The following is a 19376-nucleotide window of genomic DNA, read 5'->3' as shown; positions in this document are numbered from 1 at the left end:
TGGAGCACTACTCTGAAAAATCGGACACCATTTTACAGTGGGAATCAATTAATCATGACACTTATCATAAATACCTCTTAATAAAATGTGTCATCAAAACATATTTAGACATTCGGTTTTGTAAATTCGTTAAAGTTGTAATAATTCGGTGATTTTAGAGCGGAAGTCATAATGAATGACGTTTGTAAATAAATAAGTGTTCTGAGGGTGTTGTGTTTTTTAACACGCGGTCCCTTGATAAGTTTAAAATATCAATCACTTTCACTTACCTACATGTCGCCCGCGACTCCGTCCACACGAAATTAAAAATAAACTTTATTAGTAGCCCATGTGTTCTTCCAGATTATACTATACATCTATGCCAAATTTCATCAAGATCCGCTGAAGCATTACGGAGATACCTTCAAACAAACATCCATCCATCTATTCGTCCATCTAAATTCTAAACATTCGCATTTATAATATTAGAAAGATAAAAATATACTTACTTCCAATTGAAGTAAATGTAATTGTTGTAATTTGGTTAGCGCAGCGAATAACACTATTTAAAAATTAGTAAACAATGTTTATTGTTAAATTAATCTGCAATTCTCGTAGTGTTGCGGATGTCCATGGGCGTCGATGATCACTTCGCTGTTCGCGCCGCTCGTTTGCCCCCTTCTCTTATAAAAAAAAAAAAAACTAATACAAATTCATTTTATAACAGCATACAAAATTACTTCAATGAATATTCTAACTCAAGAACATATTCGAATATAAAAGCATGTCACATTTAAAAATGTCTTGCTTTAACAATGCCAGTCTTACAATGTACGACCTTTTTAGATCTCAAAGAAGATCCTATTTACAACAGTAATAAATTCTACAAATAATTAATACTCAATTATATTTAAAATAAAATGAGCCAAGAGCGTTTATCGATAAAACCTAATAACATTAAAATCTTCTGGGCAGCACTAAAACCGCCATGTTTAGCGGCCAGATGACGTCACATTGGCACGCAATTTATTGTTGTTTCATTTTCATAGGCTTCATACTTACTTCAGTGGCCTGTTCCTGTCATTATCATTAGATATTATCCTGTCATAGAGCGTTCAACAGATAACTTTTTAAAATATTTTACTAAAAATTAGATAAAATTGAGAAAATTCGCACAATTTTTGACAAAGACGGAGACTTATGTATAAATCTAGCGATCTTAAATCAACAAGATTATTTTCTACTAACATTAGAAAATAAACTGCCCATTTTTTAAAATTTAAAGTTGACAACACTGTGTACCATTCGTTCGTTTTTGATCGAATTCGTGCTTATTCATTCATTCTCTATAATCGGTGGGCGGACGGGGAACGTCAAATTTATGTCGTAATATTGATTGTGCAATGAATCTGTGTTTATTTGATGATATTATTGAATTGTCATACTTGTCGAAACCTTGGAGAAATAAAAACGATAATGTGTTGAATTAAAATAAAAACGTGCACCTTGATGTTTAATTTTTTCAATATTTTACGAAAAGGAACTATAGTTTTGGTATACATTTACTTATCGAGTCAATTATAACGAATAAATTGTAATTATGGTGGAGAACGGTGGTTCCAGCGGTGGAAGCGAGAGTCCTAATGCAACATGTGCCCGGTCAGGGTTGCTGGAGACATTAGTACGTGGTGTTTGGTACCGGGTGCATTGTTCTCTCGAAGATGATTACCTGAGCGTATCGTTAGACGATGGGTACGATGCTACCACAACTTTAAATGGAACATTGAATAACAATAACGTAGAAACACCAAATAGTGACTTCACAGAGGTGCCTGAAGCTATTGCCAATCAGAAACGCCTGGTGCAAGTTGTGAAATCAGACAATAATGGTTTAGGTATATCTATAAAAGGAGGGATAGAAAATAATATGCCTATATTAATATCAAAAATTTTTAAAGGCATGGCCGCAGATCTTACAGAGCAGTTATATGTTGGTGATGCTATTCTTTCTGTAAATGGTGAGGATTTAAAAGATGCAACACATGAAGAAGCTGTGAAAGCATTAAAAAGAGCAGGAAAAATGGTGCAGTTAGAAGGTAAAATGATAAAATTCTCATTAACATATCTGGCCTAGATAATATTATCTCTTTTTAACATATATATTGAATATGAGTTCATAGATATAATTGCTTCAAATTGAAATGACCTCTTAATTAGGTTCAAAGTAATTAGGGTTGGTGTGTGTAGTCTTGTTACTGTATTCTACATATATATACACACACAGATAATAGTAGAACTCATTTCTCATCTCATCTATGATACTATTTTAGAATTCTACCGCAATTTATTATACAACTAAATAAATGCCCGTATTTAAAGAATCATATTAAGCAACTTGAGTCACGTTTCATCACATATTTCAATGTTTTCATAGAATTCAATATAAAATATGAATATGAATTTTTCCTAGTGAAATATCTTCGTGAAGTGACACCATATTTCCGCAAGGCGTCTATCATTAGCGAGGTGGGCTGGGAGCTGCAGCGTGGTTACATGGCTGAGGCACCCCCTTCTCCGCCATCTCCAAGGAGACGGCGCGCCGACACCCGTTACGTACCATTGCTGATGGCATGTGTGGCTAAGAATCTTCGCCATCATGACCCAGGTAATTAGGCACTACAAATCATACTATGGGGTGTAGGGTGTAGACAATTCCACTAGCCTAAATCTAGATGTCTTGTTTTGTTAAACATAAAATTTACTTACTGTCCAATTTTGTCAATAACAATGCATATGCAATAGTACCTAATATAATTTGGCATATATAAAAAGACTAGTTGTCGCCCGCGACTCAGTCCGCGCAAAATAAAAATAAATAAATAAGCAGCCTATGTTCTACATCTGTGCCAAATTTCATCAAGATGCGTTGATCTGTTCCGGAGATACCTTCAAACAAACATCCGTCTATCCAAACATTCAGCATTTATAATATTAATAAGATTAATTTATATACAACTTTTGCAGTCTTAAATTAAATAGTGAACTTAATACCTATGTGTGGACAGGTGAACAATATCTTATTACGTTTGTATTAATTACAGTGAAACCCACAAACCGTAGCAAGTTAACGCTATTTGTGGTGACAATATTTTATATATCCATACAATTAATAAAATTGGAGTTTTTGTGTGTAACATCGAAAAAAGTTCATGTTTCTCAACATGATGTATATGCATTGGTATACATAAAGTCATATTTTTATAATTTTTGTCTATCTACTTGTCTATCTGTGCGCAAGATTGATTTTGCAAGGATAGTTACTTGAAGGTAGCTGGTTCGCGGTATGTGCGGTAATTTTAAAACAATTTTTTCATTGTGCGCTGACGAAAGCGCGGGTGACACAAGAATGGACGACTGGACAGTGGCAATAATAGGGCTTAGGCAATAATAGTTAATTCATCCATTAAAACATCGTCTTTTTAGCTGACTTAAAAAAGAATGAGGTTATCAATTCGACTGTATTTTTTTTTTATGTGTGTTATGTCAAAAGATGTTGCTTTGAGATATTTAATTTTATACATTTAATATATTTTGTTTTATACATTTATAGAGGAGCGTATAATCGAGTTGTACTCGCCGGACGGGGTGCATGCACTGGCATTGCGCGCCGGGTGCGCCGGTGCGGCGGCGGGCTGGCACCGCGCGTTACACGCGGCTGCTCGCCGTGCTGCACGCGCCGCGCTTGCCCGTGCGCGTCCTCGCCTGCGTGCGCTGCTTGGTGACGTGCGGTATGCTGGTTGGCTTGCGCGTAGACCGCCCCAGGATATCGTAAGTATTTATACATACAGTTTATGAGAATGTTATGTCTTAAACATTTATTATTGTCACGGTAAAATATTTAACATATATAAATATTTTATTTGATTGAAGATTTTCTACATTTGTCCTCATTTCGTTTCAGATGGGAGCTTCAGGCGGATCTGACAGTTCCGACGACTCGGAAGGTTGGGTGCCAACATTCGTTGCTATCACAGATCGTGAATTGAGGTGAATATTTATTTAATTAAGCTAATGAATGGATTTAGCGTGACGTCATCGAACATGAATATAATATTTTTCAACCAATCGCTGCAATGTTAATTAAGTAAAGCATGTTCCCAGGTTGTACGAGGCGGCGCCGTGGTCGGCGGAGGCGTGGTGCGCGCCCACTGAGAACTTCAACTTGGCGGCGACTCGGCTGGCGTGGTGGCGGCGCGGCGTGTCCGAGGAGGCGGAGGCTGGTGGCGGGGCTGGGGGCGGGTGCGGGGCGGCGGCGCTGGGCGTGCGCGCGGGCACTCCGGGCGGGCTGTGCGTGCGCGCGCTGCGGGCGGACACGCCGCACGACCTGGCCGCGGTGGCGGGCGCGCTGGTCGACGGCGCACACCACGCGGTCAGAGCCCAGCCCGAGTTCACTTTCCGTAAGTACTACGTCTGATATTTTTTTTTAAATGAATCGATTATTTTAAGTCTTTAAAGATTTAATAATGTGACTATATTTTTAGTGACACAAGTAAGTATTAATGTATTGTGTGTGTGTGCAGGATGCCGGTACCGCGGCGCGTGCGCGCGGCTGTCGCTGGGGGCGGGCGGTGTGTGCGTGTGGGAGGCGGCGGGGTCGCTGGGACGGGGCGGGGCGCGCGCGCTGTACCGCCGCCCGCTGCACGCACTCCGCGCCTCCGCTGATGACGACCGCACCGCGCTCTGGTTACACTTCGCAGACGATGACACTCTTGTGAGCATAAACATTTATTGACACACTAGTTGAATAAAAAGTAGAATTAAAAAAATCTTCTTATCTCACGTCCCATGGAAACTTGATTAAAATTTATGTGTCTGTCTTCTGATTCTAAGACCCACCATCAAATCAGTTCAGCTGTTTTTGAGTTATAACTTTTTTAACAAACACGTCTTGTTGTCTAGAGATGTTGAATTGAAAAAAAAATTCCAATTCGATTACGAATTAATTCGAAAAAGATTGATATTTCAGTGTGATCTATAATATAGACCTTACCTAGTAATACTAGGAAACGTTTGTTACGTAAGATTATCCACATCCAGTGTAATATTTACTGATGATGATTTCCCCCAGGAGTTGGATATGGAAGGTAGTCCAAAGCCGGCAGTGTTCATACTACACAACCTGCTGTCAGCGCGAGTGCATTCACTGCCGGGGGAGGAGGTCGCCAATCCTCTATAACAACAAGTATATACATACCAATACTTTTTATACACGTAATGTATTCAAAAATTCAAATAACTACAGATAAGAGTAGGTTTCCACTGTCAATACGTTTGTATTACATATTGTCGTCACTTTCATTAACTTTGACAAAACAGACAACGATATGACAATATAAGCATCACAGCAGTGAAGTTCTACGCTAATACTAATACAAGAGCGAGTTAAAAAGACAAAAAGAATAAAACATAAGTTTAATAATGAGATCAGAAATTTTACATTGTTTCGTATTTAGTTTGATATTATTAGAATATATAACATCGTATTACTAACTGAATGAGTGAATGATTGAATGAAAATCTAAAGTCATTTGGATCGATATTTTTGACACCGAATGTGTAAAAAAAATATTGTTAGATGAATGATAGTTTGACAATAAAGGTGAGGCTAGAATTAACTGAATGACATTGCAATGGATCTGTCTTGATCTTTTTTTTTAATTTTTTTTATATGTTAAAATTCGTTGTGGATACAAGTTTATAATTTATTAAAATCCAAATTTGTACCCCATGTCTACCTCTCAGATTATTATTTTTTGCTTTAACAATAAAATGACTAAATATTACTAATTTAATTGTTAAGTTTGTATTTTTATTATTTTTTATAATATTTGTTATATTTCATTACGAAATACGTAAGTGTAATTTAGAAAAAAATAACCTCAAATTCTTATTTTTCGCATGATTTTCTATTAAATTAATGCACTTTTTGTTATTTATAGTTCTTTTCATTACGAATAATTTATGGAGATTTATTTTTCCAATGCACTGATTTAGCAATAACCTTTATTATTTTAAACCAAGAATTGTGTATATTTTTATATTAAAATTAAGTTTTTACTATTTATTAAACTTAATATTTCTCGAATATTTTCAACAAATTGTAACATTCCAATTTATTAATTAAAAATATTAATAATATAATTAAAAAAAAAAAAACTCAAACATCTAATGCCTCGCATGTGTTCAGTATATCGAATGTTTATCATAAAAATGGCTTTGTTCAAGTGGCATTTTGTAATTGGCAAATTAAACGTTAGAAAAAAATATATTTTAATGATTCTGTGTTGCCTTGCGTAGAAAGCTATAAGCAACTATTATCTGATAATTTTTAATGTTTGTAAAATTAGTAAGGTTTAGAAAGTGGATATGTTGTTTAATCTAGTACCAAAATCAGTTTAATAAAGTATTCGATAATATATTGTACCGATAAAAAAAAAATAGTGCGTTTTCAAATAAAATTTCATGACACAAAGACCTCGAACTGTCAAAGATCGTTGGAAAAGTACAGATTAAAAAAATAGCTTTGATGAACCATCTTGAACACTTTTGTGGCTGACTGTACTATTTTATAATTTTCATTGTGTATTCTTGTTTTTTATATAATGTTCATGATAGGTACAATCAAATAATATTTTACGACTCGCTAGAAAAGTACAGATTAAAAAAAATTGAAAGTGAAAAATAGCTTTGCTTAACTATCTTGAACACTTTTGTGGCTGTCTGTACTACTTTATAATTTTCTTTGTTTATTCCTGTTTTCTATATAATGGTCGTGATAGGTACAATCAAATAATATTTTACGACTCAATGACCTCGATCTGTCGAAAATCGCTAGAAAAGAAAAGATTAAAAAAAAATTAGGCACGCGAATTCGCTTTGCTGAACCATCTCGAACACTTTTGAGACTGACTGTACTTCTCTATAATCTTTATTATTTATTCACTTTTCTGTATAATCTTCATGATAGGTACAGTCAAATAAATATAATGCGTATCAAATAAAATGTCACTACTCAATGACCTCGATCTGTCGAAAATCGCTAGAAAAATACAGTATTCAAAAAAAAAAATTCTAACACTTTTGAGGCTGACTGTACTTCTCTATAATCTTCATTATTTATTCCTTTTTTATATATAATGTATGTCATAATCTTAGGGGTATAACATCGGCCTATTCCTTCTAACACTCCAATCTAAGGCAGTGGCTTTTCCAAAGAATATAACCTTCTCCTATAGTAATTTTCCTCACATTATTTTTAGACAGCATAATTTGTTGACATATTTTTGTAATTTATTAGTTGTAAATATTAAAGTTAGTGTTTGTTTATGTGACCCGTTACATTCCCAGAATGTAGAACAATATACATATTTGCTTTAATTAGGTAGTGTTTAATCTCATGCGTTTTAAGGGGTTTTTTAATATAGCGTTTAATGAAGTAGTTAACATAAGTTTATGGGCAATATTTGTGGTGATAAGACATTTGTAAGCGTGTATTTGAACGAGTAGTATTTAGGTACATTAAGAAATCGACTCATTCAATGAATAAAGTTACATGTCTTATGAGATCTTGTTAGATCTCTAGAGATGTGACTCTTTTCTTTGGTCGGAATTTCAAACATTTGGTTTGCTTTGAATGAGAGATGACATTGTATGTATTTACCTTGCCTTAATCTCATTATTTCTTACTTTTGTAGAGGCTTTTTATTGAATAACATATGTATTTTTTTTAATAAAAAATTCCTTGATTATTTATTTTTATTAATAGATTTGTTTTATTTGTGACTGTACTGTGTTCAATTTTGCTATGAATCTTGTAATCTTTTTTTTTTATATTTTTACATTTATGTTTGTGTAAAAGCAGTATTTTTTTATTGGTACGAAAAGACTAGTACGGTTCCATTAAATAATTAATATAGAATTAAGTTAGAATAAGTGCATTAAGATATTTAATCACAATAATTCGGGTATATATTTTAATTTAGCTAATTTTTCTATAAAAGCTATGTATTGGAGTTCCGTAGCTTCTTCATTAAAACAAAAATAAGGATCTTGTTTTTTAAATTTTTATGCAATTAGTTTATTTTACGGAACCCCAAAGATAACCAAAGAAGGCATGGTTTTGTAATTATCTTTCATTATTAAAAAAAATATAGGTAAAAGTTATGACAGATAAATCACTCTGTGACAGATAATCATAAACATCAATGTTGCCATTAAAAAAATATTTTTGCCTGTCTTAAAAATCTTATAAAATATTTTAATAAAATCCCATTACCGTTATTTTTTTTTTTAATTATGATATCATGCCTTTTTTGTTTGTTTGCATTATTATGGTCATGACAATATATGTTACTGTATATATAACTTCAAACTTTCGTGGTTTTTACTAATATAATGTTCGTAAGAAACGGGATTCTTACCACGATTAGGCTGTTTGAGCTCCCGATATTTCGGCACAGTTGCATGCGCCATGTTCACGGGTTGACTGGTGTTGTGCGGTAGTGTAAAAAATGTTAAAGGTAGCCGTATCGGTCTACCTTCTTCCTGATTCGGCGACCACTACCACTGTCCGCGTTCTCACTGCACATTAAGTCCGCACTCGATGTTACTTTTGTTTGTCGACAAACTACACTCACTGTGTACATGGCGCATGCAACTGTGCCGAAATATCGGGAGCTCAAACAGCCTAATCGTGGTAAGAATCCCGTTTCTTACGAACATTATATATGTTACTGTATGTTTATTTAATGCATAATAAGTTACCATTTATCTTAATAAGTCACTAATATCTAGTAGCGTAGCCTTCAACGAAGTAATAAGTAGCCCACACTAATATCAGTCTTAATATCTAAATGAATTTGTTGCCATATCAATTTATACGAAATTAGTCATAAAGGATATGTAATCTCCTAGAATTTCTACGATTTTTCTGTATTACTGATTGTATTTTACAGTAATTAAATTTTCCTAAGACTTTGTACTTTTAAAATATATCATCGAATTCTCTCGAATGTATATTTCCTGCCCTATATACTGTATTAATGTTTTTTAATGATGTTTCTCGCTAGATTTTTAACTATTCGTCTAAAAAATTTACAACAAAATCAGTTTAACGATAGAGTTACAGAGTATAAACAGTTTTGTCTACAATATACGTTTCATGTTTGTATTCTAACCTACAATACTTAAGAGTTAGAAACAAAGTCCCAGTGTTGCAATAAAAAAAAATAGTCTGTCAGAATGTCACATATGTTTTATTATAACAAAGTTCTCTTGTCAGGTTCTATCATGTGCTTTTATTTCAATAAATAAAAAAAAAAAATTACAGGTCCAGTCTAGTCTTAAAACTAGGACACTAAAGTAAACTGATAATTGATTTTTTTTCCATTTGCAATACTTGATACCGATGTGTTTTTGAATTGCAACACTGAGTTTAGATTCATTCGTAATACAACGAAAAAATTGCATTCATTATTAGAATTTTCTAATTGTGATCTAATTTTATTTTGTGTTCTATATTCAATTATTTTGTGTACCAAAGATATATTTCCACAGAGCAATACAAACGGTTATTGTCTTTGGTTTATCGCACAATTAATCTACAGCAATAGACACTGCCTGTTAATACATTTATATAATTAAAAAAAAATATCAAATCATTAATTCTACTGATATAATGTAGGTTTTCACTAATCCAAAATTCATACCAAAACATCTTGGTGAACAATATTTTCTTGTTTGTTTCAACAATGGATATCCACGTTTAAATTTATAGTAAAAGAAAACGAATTACATACTTCTGATAATTTAGAAATCTTTTATACCTTTCACTCGATTGTGTATATGAGTTTGCAGTACTAATAGGTATGTAGTGTTTTTTATGCGTGCCGTGTGTATATCTTCTTAGTCCTTGAATTGTTTTAACTTCAGTTGTAAAATGGGGAACGCTTTCTGTACCATTGTTATACGGCTATATGTAGAGTTAGGAAGAAGTCAGAATTGTTTCAATAAAATACGATTAACGAGTAATAACCTCGATAACCTACTTACAGTGAAATAATTAAATTCGCTTCCAACTTAGGTTTGAAAATCGTACCGCAAACTGTTAGCATAAGTGCTGAAATAATTTAGCACTACTGGATGAAATAACGACAGTACTACCTTACATTATTTTTAAATTCGTAATGAAGAGTATTTTAAGAATGAATTTAAAGACATTCTGGCGATACTCTTCCAACGAACTAATGTTGTTGTTTGTATTAGCGAATCTATAAGTCAATTTATAAATTGAAGGCTGTAAACAAATTGCGATATAATGAAACTTTTTGCTTGTTTTCGTTACATTGACGCTTTCATTAGTAACGCAAAGAAATTTTAGTTTAAAACCAGAAATGTATAATTTTGTAAAAGTGTGTTGTTTGATATCATAGATTAATATACTAATTGATTGGATGATGTGTATTATACGAAAGGTCACAGACAAAAAACAATAACAGCTTAGTCTTTTTTCACTGTAAATTTCTTAGTATATAATCTATGATTAGTAAATAATGGTATAGTATAGCGTTGTACTTTGCAATTGTATGAGCTGTTATATAAATTTACTTCGTACTCTGTCAAACTGATTCATTAAAAACAACGAAAGTTAAATTTATTGTTTTCTTTTTCATACCCTCGTGTCGGTGCACAATCTAGATCATGAGAATGGACGTAAGCTACTTTTTATTGCGAAAAAAGGTTTGTAAGATGATGAAAATTCGAATGGAAGTATCGTCACTTAGAGGTTTGAAGCTTGAAATTTATTTTTTAGACTTGATTAGATATGAACAAATATGACATTCAATGTCTGTAAAAGTTTTACGCTCAAGGGTGTAAAATAACAATAAGGAAAAGCAACTCAAAGACACTCACGCGGACAAAGCACAGCCAGTTGTTAATAAAAGTCAAAAGCCTTAAGTAAATCCCGTTAAAGAGGAGATTTATTTTTCTAGTATTATATTTATAGGTTATTGGCCAGTTACGTATAAATACTAATATTATTTCTAGTATTAGTATTTATACGTTACTGGCTGTCGCCCTCATCTCCGTCCGAGCGGAATTTAATAATAAGTAATAAGTAGCCTATGTTTTCTTCCAGACTAAGTTCTATATCTGCGCCAAATTTCGTCAAGATCCGTTTAGCCGTTCCGGAGATACCTTCAAACAAACATCTAAACGTTCCCATTTTTAATATTAGTAAGATAAGGTACAATAATATTGTCAGAAAAAGATATTGGTTAACTTTAAGCCTTTCACATTGATGTTCTAGTTTTGTCAGTAATTTATTGGTATATCTTGTGTACGGAAATGCAGGATAATTTTTTTAACAAATAAATTTTCATTGGGTCAAGTGCTAACATAGTGAGGGCCAACGATCGGTTGAGAGCACTTGGTCACAGTCTATAGCGAAGTCTGCCTTTTATTACTCCTTTCAGATATAAGATGGACATATACATTCTATTCGAAAATGTACGATAAAGTTAAAGAACTAAGGTACATTTTACTATAAGTTATTTTTGAATATTTCGATGGAAGTTCAAATTATTGCTTAAATCATATTTTGAACTTCGAAGAAGCGAAAAAGTACAAAATGCAAGTATTCCTTTTTGTACCAAAATTTTTTAGACATGCAACGTGTATATTCTTAATTTGGCATAACATCTGCATTTCTGACTTTGTAATGTATGCGTATTAAAGATACGATACTTGCGTTAGGACTGATTTAACTTAGGTTTCCGAAACCAAAATTTACATTTAAAACATATTGTTATCTCTGAGTTGTAAAAAGAGTCATGTTATATACAGAGATTTTGGTCTCAAAAACCAACGGTTATTTAGAATCAACTGTATTAGAACATTAGACTAACGTACCTACATTTGATTGATAAATGAAGGTAGGTTTGTACGTTATTACGTTACAATGATATCGGTAGTCATACTCTAAAAAGATTTCTTTTTTGCTTTATTGCGTAAACAATTTGCATTTTGCAATCTCTATGGCTATCCTTGGTGTATACTTAATTAGTACTTATTACGTCACACATCACTGTAGTGCATAGATATCCTTAAATCTCCGTGTTGATTAGAAAGTCCACTGTCAGTATGTCCGTGCTCAAGTGAGCTCTTGACAGTGTTGCCAGAGCGCACTTAAATTAATACGATCCTGATCGAGATTATACAGGCGAGGGAACTGGCAACACTCCGTGACTTCATTAGGCTTGGCGAAAACATCCTCCAATTTACGTTGCCCTGTGAAGATAGTGGTACTATTTGTGAAGGATATTTTCTGGTCTAGTGGTTGAATGTAGGAACTTTTAATCTTTACTTCTAGCTGGCCTTTAAAAAATCTTTTTCACTAAAAAGTTTATATTTAGGTGGTTAATATACGACAATAATTAAGTCGTATAAAATGTCCTATTTAGTTCTGTGGGGAGTTTTTAAAGAGCTGCATAGAACTGTTAGCTGAAAACAAAATCTAATGTATAAAATTCTCATGTCACAGTTTTCGTTCCCGTACTCCTCCGAAACGGCTTGACCGATTCTCATTTTTTTAACTGCGCGCGGACGGAGTCGCGGGTGACAGCTAGTGTATTATAATAATAGGTGTTTATAGAAGAAAAATACCACCACCTAGATGCAATACTGTTTAAAACACTACTATATCGTTATTCAGGTTTTAACACGAAATAAAAAAATATTTAATGGTTTTTCAACACTAACATAGGTTAGGTTGTATTAGATAATAACAGTTTGTATTGTAAACAGGCTTCGACGGCGTAATTATGTGCTTTGTGCAAACGTAACAGTTCAATGTACAGCTCACAAACAAACAGCTTATGTTCAAGTATAATAAACAAAAACTTATTTTGAGTAACATTTAACCGGGGTGAGAGAAAATAGACCATATTTTTTTCATCTATAATAAAAGGACAATTAAGTAGCGCTTTTAAAAATAAATTCCAATGTTTGATGGATACAAAATTATTTTAAGCTGTAGCGTAGGTTAAAAAGAACACGTTTTAACACGTATATTATATAAAATTGCAACTGGCATTGACAGAACAAAAACAAGACAATACATTCTTCCTTTGTCTATGAAAATCTAAACGAAAGTTCCTTTGTTTGGTATGATCATGACTTCTTACCTCTAAACTCAACACTATGAAGTTTACCCTCGTATCTTATTAAAAACCTAATAACGATTTCCATTCGAACACATAACTGAGTCAATCGAATCGAAAAGTGAACTTATTTCTGTTCCCTTTTTTAATTAAGTCACGAACGTCTTCGAATGCCTTGGTCCTTTCGTTTGAGAGAATCATGATAGCAAGGCCATTAATGTATAAGTGGAAAGCACTCGACTGGTCCGAATTTCTCTTCTACAATCTTTTAGAAGTATTTACCTTTGTTCTTTTCATTTTTCACGATTGAAGTGTCGTGTTAAAATTTACTTTTCAGGAAAATCCTCTGTCATAAGTCACGGATTTCGTTTTCAAGTACACATTGTTTAGTTATTATCGGATTATGTTTTGTTTAAATTGAATAACATTTAAAAGACGAATAGAAACAAATTTAAAATAACGAAGCATGAAAATCCGTCTCAGTATTAAAACGGTTCACCTTTTCTTTGTCAGTTTCGTTCGAGCAATGATAATAAAAATGTGCTGTACCAAGACGTCGACACCATGAACTGACCTACATTTAGTTTTCTATTAACTCCACTACTTAATTATTAAATAAATTCTCGAATTTCTAATTAAGTTTTATCCGGACATTTCTAGCGTTATATTGCATTTTATTCTCAGCTTATATTCGTCGTAGCAGCCAGTAGCTGGGGCCTTATTAAAAGTTTTAAAACATCCAATATAAACATATTCTCCTTTCTAACAGTCTTTGTCAATGGGAATATACTTTCATATCGAAATATTTTTGAGAGAACATATTATTTAAACTGCGGCTATATTACTAATAATGTTGTTTCACAATATTATGTAATAAATATTTAAGAAAATACTGTGTCAGTACCAGATCACGCGGCCGCTCACCAATAAGATGGACTGACGAAGTCAAGGAGATGTACACAAAATTTTACACCGTTGTGAGAGACGGGCTGGAAAGGAATGGGTGAAGGCATATCATCTGCTCCACATGCTGACCACGATCCCCAGAAATAGGGACCGACTTAATGAGTGATCAGTAATATTAATATAATTTTATTTGCTAAGATTTTTCGAGTATTCCAACTTACTTTTGAAATAATTTTAATAATGTATAGTAATTTTATTAAATTAATATCATAAAACAAATTGTTTTTATGTGATTATAAAACATAATTACTGAGTATTCTTTCAGGTTATAAGTGTGACAGTTTTTTTACATCAAATTTTCAAAATATTTAAGCCTTTACAATTTTTAAAACGGACAATAAAAGTTGGATTTAAGTCAAAATGTTATTTTCTCGTGTTTCTCGCTCGCTATCTACGCTTTTAAACGTCTAATGCAGCTTTGTAAGTCTTTGAGTTTTCTCACTTTATCTCAACTGCACATATTACGTCATCATTGTGATAATTGTTATTGTTGTAATAGTGTATTGATGTTGCAATAACATTAATTTAAATATTTATTTGGCTTTAAATTAGTATATTACTTAGATGCTATATTTATGGAAAAAAAAATCAGTTATTAATGAGAAAAAGTTTAACACTTTATAAAAAGATGAAGACATTCTAATATTTCAAAGGTTCCCATAATCTATTAAAATAAGTATCTTGAATAAGGTTTTTTCTTTAAATGTTTCTCATAGTAAATTCTATTCAACAATTCGCTCTGTCAAAGAGATATTGCACTGGAACTAATTAAAAACCAGGCGCGCACACTTTTCTAATTAGATTAGTTGCGGCACGCGTGACTTAGATGCAAACGAGTGCTCTTCAAACAGCTGATTGTAATTTGACAATCGAACTACATGTATTAAATAAACATTAATTTCCGAAACGTAAACAAAAGCAGCATCTTAAAGTTAAAAAACAGCTCAAACACGAAATAACCTTTTGTTATGTTTAAAATTATACAACAAATAAATGCAATTCTGAAGTAGATAATTTATAAACTAATAAAGTTTCCGATTCAACGTTGACAAAACGTAAATATAAAATGCCCTGCAATTTTAACATTGACTTTAATTCGACACACTGTGATTTTTAAACGCTTAATTGAAAAATGAAAAATACGCGATTAACATTACAAAATTTAAAAATAATACTAAGTCAAACCAGGGGTCTGAGATTTAAAATCAAAGGTGTATTACATCGCTTCCTCCGCACACTGTCTAATCTGCGGAAAACCCGCTGAGGTAGGGCCAAGCGGAAAATTGCTAATTAAATTAACTTCTGCCGCTTCGTCGTTTGTTTCCATTGACCCATTACAGGACCCAGCGTGTACCTATGAAAATACGTGTAAATCTCTTTTATATTACCACTAAATCGTATCTATTAAAAGATTAAAGCACCTTACTTTCAATTAACATAGACGCAAGAATAACGACAGCAATAGTTTGTCATACATAGACTGAAAGCCCTTAAGTAGTTACATTTACGAGTATTCTGTCTTAAGAATCTAAAAAGAGCTTAATCATAATTTCAAAAAATTTAAATACTAGTCTGCCAGTCAAAAATAAATTGTAGAGTTGAAAAAATATCAAAAGAAATAAAGGCTTACGTAAAATCGGAAGCTATCTTGCAACTAGATGCAGCTTTAACCGTGAAAATCTCCTTACAAAGTAACTGGCATTTTTAAACACTATTAAACATTATCCGCGCTATGCGATTTAGACGAATGTCTTTTGTCATCTCGTTTTAAATTTATCCTTTTTGCAGCGCTGCGCTTGTGACAAGAATATTTTGTTCAAATATATTTTTCTTTATTTATGTCAATGACTGGCTGAATATAACTCGTCTTTCATTTTTTAGGTGGTTATATAGAGCGACAAATAAGGTAAATAAGGTAGTATAATTTTAGACTATAATGTATTAAGATAAATAAATTGTGATTTTAATTTAATTTGTATAATCCTAACAAAATTTATTTACGACTTTTAGGTTAATTTAAATAAGATTTTTTCACAATAATTTTTATTAATATTATAAATGAAAATGTTTAGACGGATGGATGGATTGTTAGAAGGTTTTTCAGAATGGCTGCATCAATCTTGCTGAAATTTGTCATAGATGTAGGACATAGCTTAAGCTATGTATACATAAGCTACTAATTAGGCTATTTTAAATTTCGGGCTGACAGAATTTCGGGCGACAACTAGTTCTTAAATAACTTCGAACATAAAATACAATTACTACTTAAAAAAACTTTCTTAAAACATAAATGGAAAAACCAATAGTGAAGAAGGAGGCAATGAGGCAGCTTAATTACAAGAGGTGGCTGAAAATGTGCAAACAGATCTATTTGTTCTGACTACTCAAAGAAATTTATCGCTGCGCCGAGAAAACCCGGTTACGAGATCTAAAAAATTAAGCGTCAATTTGAGTTTTTTTTGTCAAATGGACATCTTCAATAACTGTAACCAATTTTAGTATACACTTATAGAACAATCTATATATATAAAAGAAAGTCGTGTTAGTTACACTATTTATAATTCAAGATCGGTCGAACTGATTTAGCTGAAAATTGGTGGGCAGGTAGCTTAGAACCAGGAAACGGACATAGGATAATTTTTACCGCGTTTTCTATTTTTTATTCCGCGCGGACGGAGTCGCGGGTAAAAGCTAGTTTATTTATATAGTTTTCTTGAAAGCACTAGTAATGCATTTAGACAAAAACATTGACAGTAGAAGAATGATCACAATTTAATTTACAATTCTTCAAACACGAGAAATGCTGGCCTCTGAAAAGCAAAACATACAGACATTGAATCCTTTTCTATTTTGTGTTGGTGAAAATAAGATGTTATTATAAATTGGTACAATTGACTTACACATTTTTGGTGACAGTTATTGAATGACAACGAATTTCATAAGTCCTGAGCCAAGATACCTCAGCCAATTTTTACAGTTGACGGGAACTGCATCGCCTTATATTAATTAATCCGACGCCCGTGGACACCAGAAAAGTCGCAGATGCGTTGCCGGCCTTTAACAAAGTTATACGCTTTTCTTAAAAGCCTTGAAGTCTAAGTCATAACTGTTTGGAAATACCGCTGAGAAAAACCTATAAAATAAAATATGCTAAGCAATACCACCAAATAAAATTCGTTTCGGCCAGGGTGTCGTGGACTCGGAGGATAAATAAATGTACTTGTATATACGCGTATATTTTAACGATGTAGAGCGTAATAAAACAGCTTTTAGTCTTCTGAATAATAAATCTGTACAGAGCAATATTTCGAGTCGGCCGCGGAAAAGTTTAAGTCGACATTTATCTTCATTTGCGTGTGTTTTACAAATAATCTACATCCCTTTACTACTCACGCGTTCAACATAATTTTTATATTACACATATTATATACGTTCCAAATAGTTATGTGACATGTCACATAATTGAAAATTTATCATATATTTAGAAAAAGATTTTTTTACATTATAACTTTACATAGATTCGTTACTATATAGCAAAATAATATTAAGTTTAGTAATTAAAAAATTCTAATTAAGAATAGAAATTAAGGATTTTTTTTGTTCTACAAGTTAATTACTGGCAGTTAGTGTCTAATCACTGGCAACATGTTGTCAAAGACTAAAAGAATAAAAGATAAAAATTAAACTGCGCCATTACGTTTACACATAATGGCAAATAAATGTAACAGTTTACAAAGGATACCCATATTAGTTATGTTTGCTTTAGCACCTGAGCACCGGCTCACGTAATGTATTTGAAACAATATAATATTCACATATTGTATATCTCGTGTTTACAACCACAATATCGTATCGGTGAAGTAATGACATAATTTAATGATTTGGTGTTTGCTTCTCAGTTATAATGTTATATTAAATGAATTTGTTTAAACTTAATTTAAATGGATAAAAGCAATTGTGTTTTTGAAAAACTTGGGTAGGTTACATAATTCTTTATTTTGATTTTTAAAACTGTTACTTACAACATCTTCACTCTAAAAAAGTTCTAACCGTAAGATTATAACCGAAATTTATTTTAAAAAAAGTTTCTTTTTACTATGTTAAATATATGTTATGTAATCCTGAAAATGTGAAAGATAAATGTAAGTTTACTATTTATCACTTTATGCACATATTTTGAGGGTTAAACGTAACTAATGTTTTTCGCCTCCAGAGAGCATTTGGGTGCTTTAGTATTTTTTCGGCTCGTGTTAGCATGCATAATATCAACTCTATTTCCAAACCTAAACGCTGAATTTTTAGCACCTGTCTCAGAGGTATATTACTTCAATACATTTTCTTTTCGTTTTCTTAGAAAGTTTAAGTTTTTTTAAACCCATATAACAATGGCTAAGTGTCTGTTTTACTTGATAATCTCTGTCTACTTTCCGGTAAACGGTATTGCATAATTTTTTTATTATACCTTCGTAAATTAAGTTAAAATTCTAAAATTATTATCAGTAAACAAAACAACAAGAAGTATTCGTTATAATTGCCTTTGTTCTGTTTAACTTTTGCCTAAAGTAGGTAACAAAGATATTTATTGTTGAAGAAATAACAAAAAGTTGTTATTTCTTCTAAAATTTGTTGTAAGTTTGAGGTTACTTGTTTGTTAGATGTTATTAAAACAAGTGTGGTAATATTTTTGAATAATTTAAATTTACAAATGCTAAAAAATATGGATTTTTTTTAAAATTTATATTTAAATTAAATACAATTATATTAAATAGTAATATAGAATTTAAAAAAAATGTTCACTGTATAAAATAGTTTCAAACTGTACTAGAAAGATAAGATTTGTAAAGAATTTGTCTACGTAAACTAAACAAATAATACTGCTGTGAAATACGTTGAGTTTCAAATGGTTTCAACTGAACAATAGTACTGTCTTATCTATTACTAGCTTCTACATACGTATGAGTAGTCCAGACCACGTATCTCAAGTTTATGTTAGAATTATTCAAGAAAATCGGTATTACAAACACAATACAAAAACACCTAATAATTTTAACATTTAAATATTATTAATGCTTTGATTTCTTGTCTATGTTGAGTTGTTTTTTACACGACTTATAGATGATATGTCCATTCTATTAAGTCTGAACGGTTAATCCTATTTTGACGGACGAGATGTCAATCGATTTGTATTTTCCCCCAGAGTTAGACCCCCTA

The 19376-nt window shown here is 32.3% G+C and overlaps 1 protein-coding gene across 1 annotated transcript; it reads left to right on the top strand.

Annotated features, from left to right (window-relative positions):
• Window positions 1-1338: 1338 nt before the first annotated feature.
• On the top strand, window positions 1339-5663 carry LOC106714035 (beta-1-syntrophin). The gene is made up of 7 exons (XM_045678692.1): window positions 1339-2075; window positions 2450-2644; window positions 3590-3807; window positions 3941-4026; window positions 4141-4436; window positions 4560-4750; window positions 5108-5663. The coding sequence occupies exons 1-7, from the start codon at window positions 1580-1582 to the stop codon at window positions 5213-5215; spliced, it is 1590 nt and encodes a 529-aa protein (XP_045534648.1). The 5' UTR covers window positions 1339-1579; the 3' UTR covers window positions 5216-5663.
• The last annotated feature ends 13713 nt before the right edge of the window (window positions 5664-19376 follow it).

This window comes from Papilio machaon, chromosome 7, assembly GCF_912999745.1.
Source record: "Papilio machaon chromosome 7, ilPapMach1.1, whole genome shotgun sequence".
Taxonomy (NCBI): Eukaryota; Metazoa; Arthropoda; class Insecta; order Lepidoptera; family Papilionidae; genus Papilio; species Papilio machaon.
Note: the sequence above shows the minus strand (reverse complement) of the source record. Positions and strands in the feature narration are given on the sequence as shown.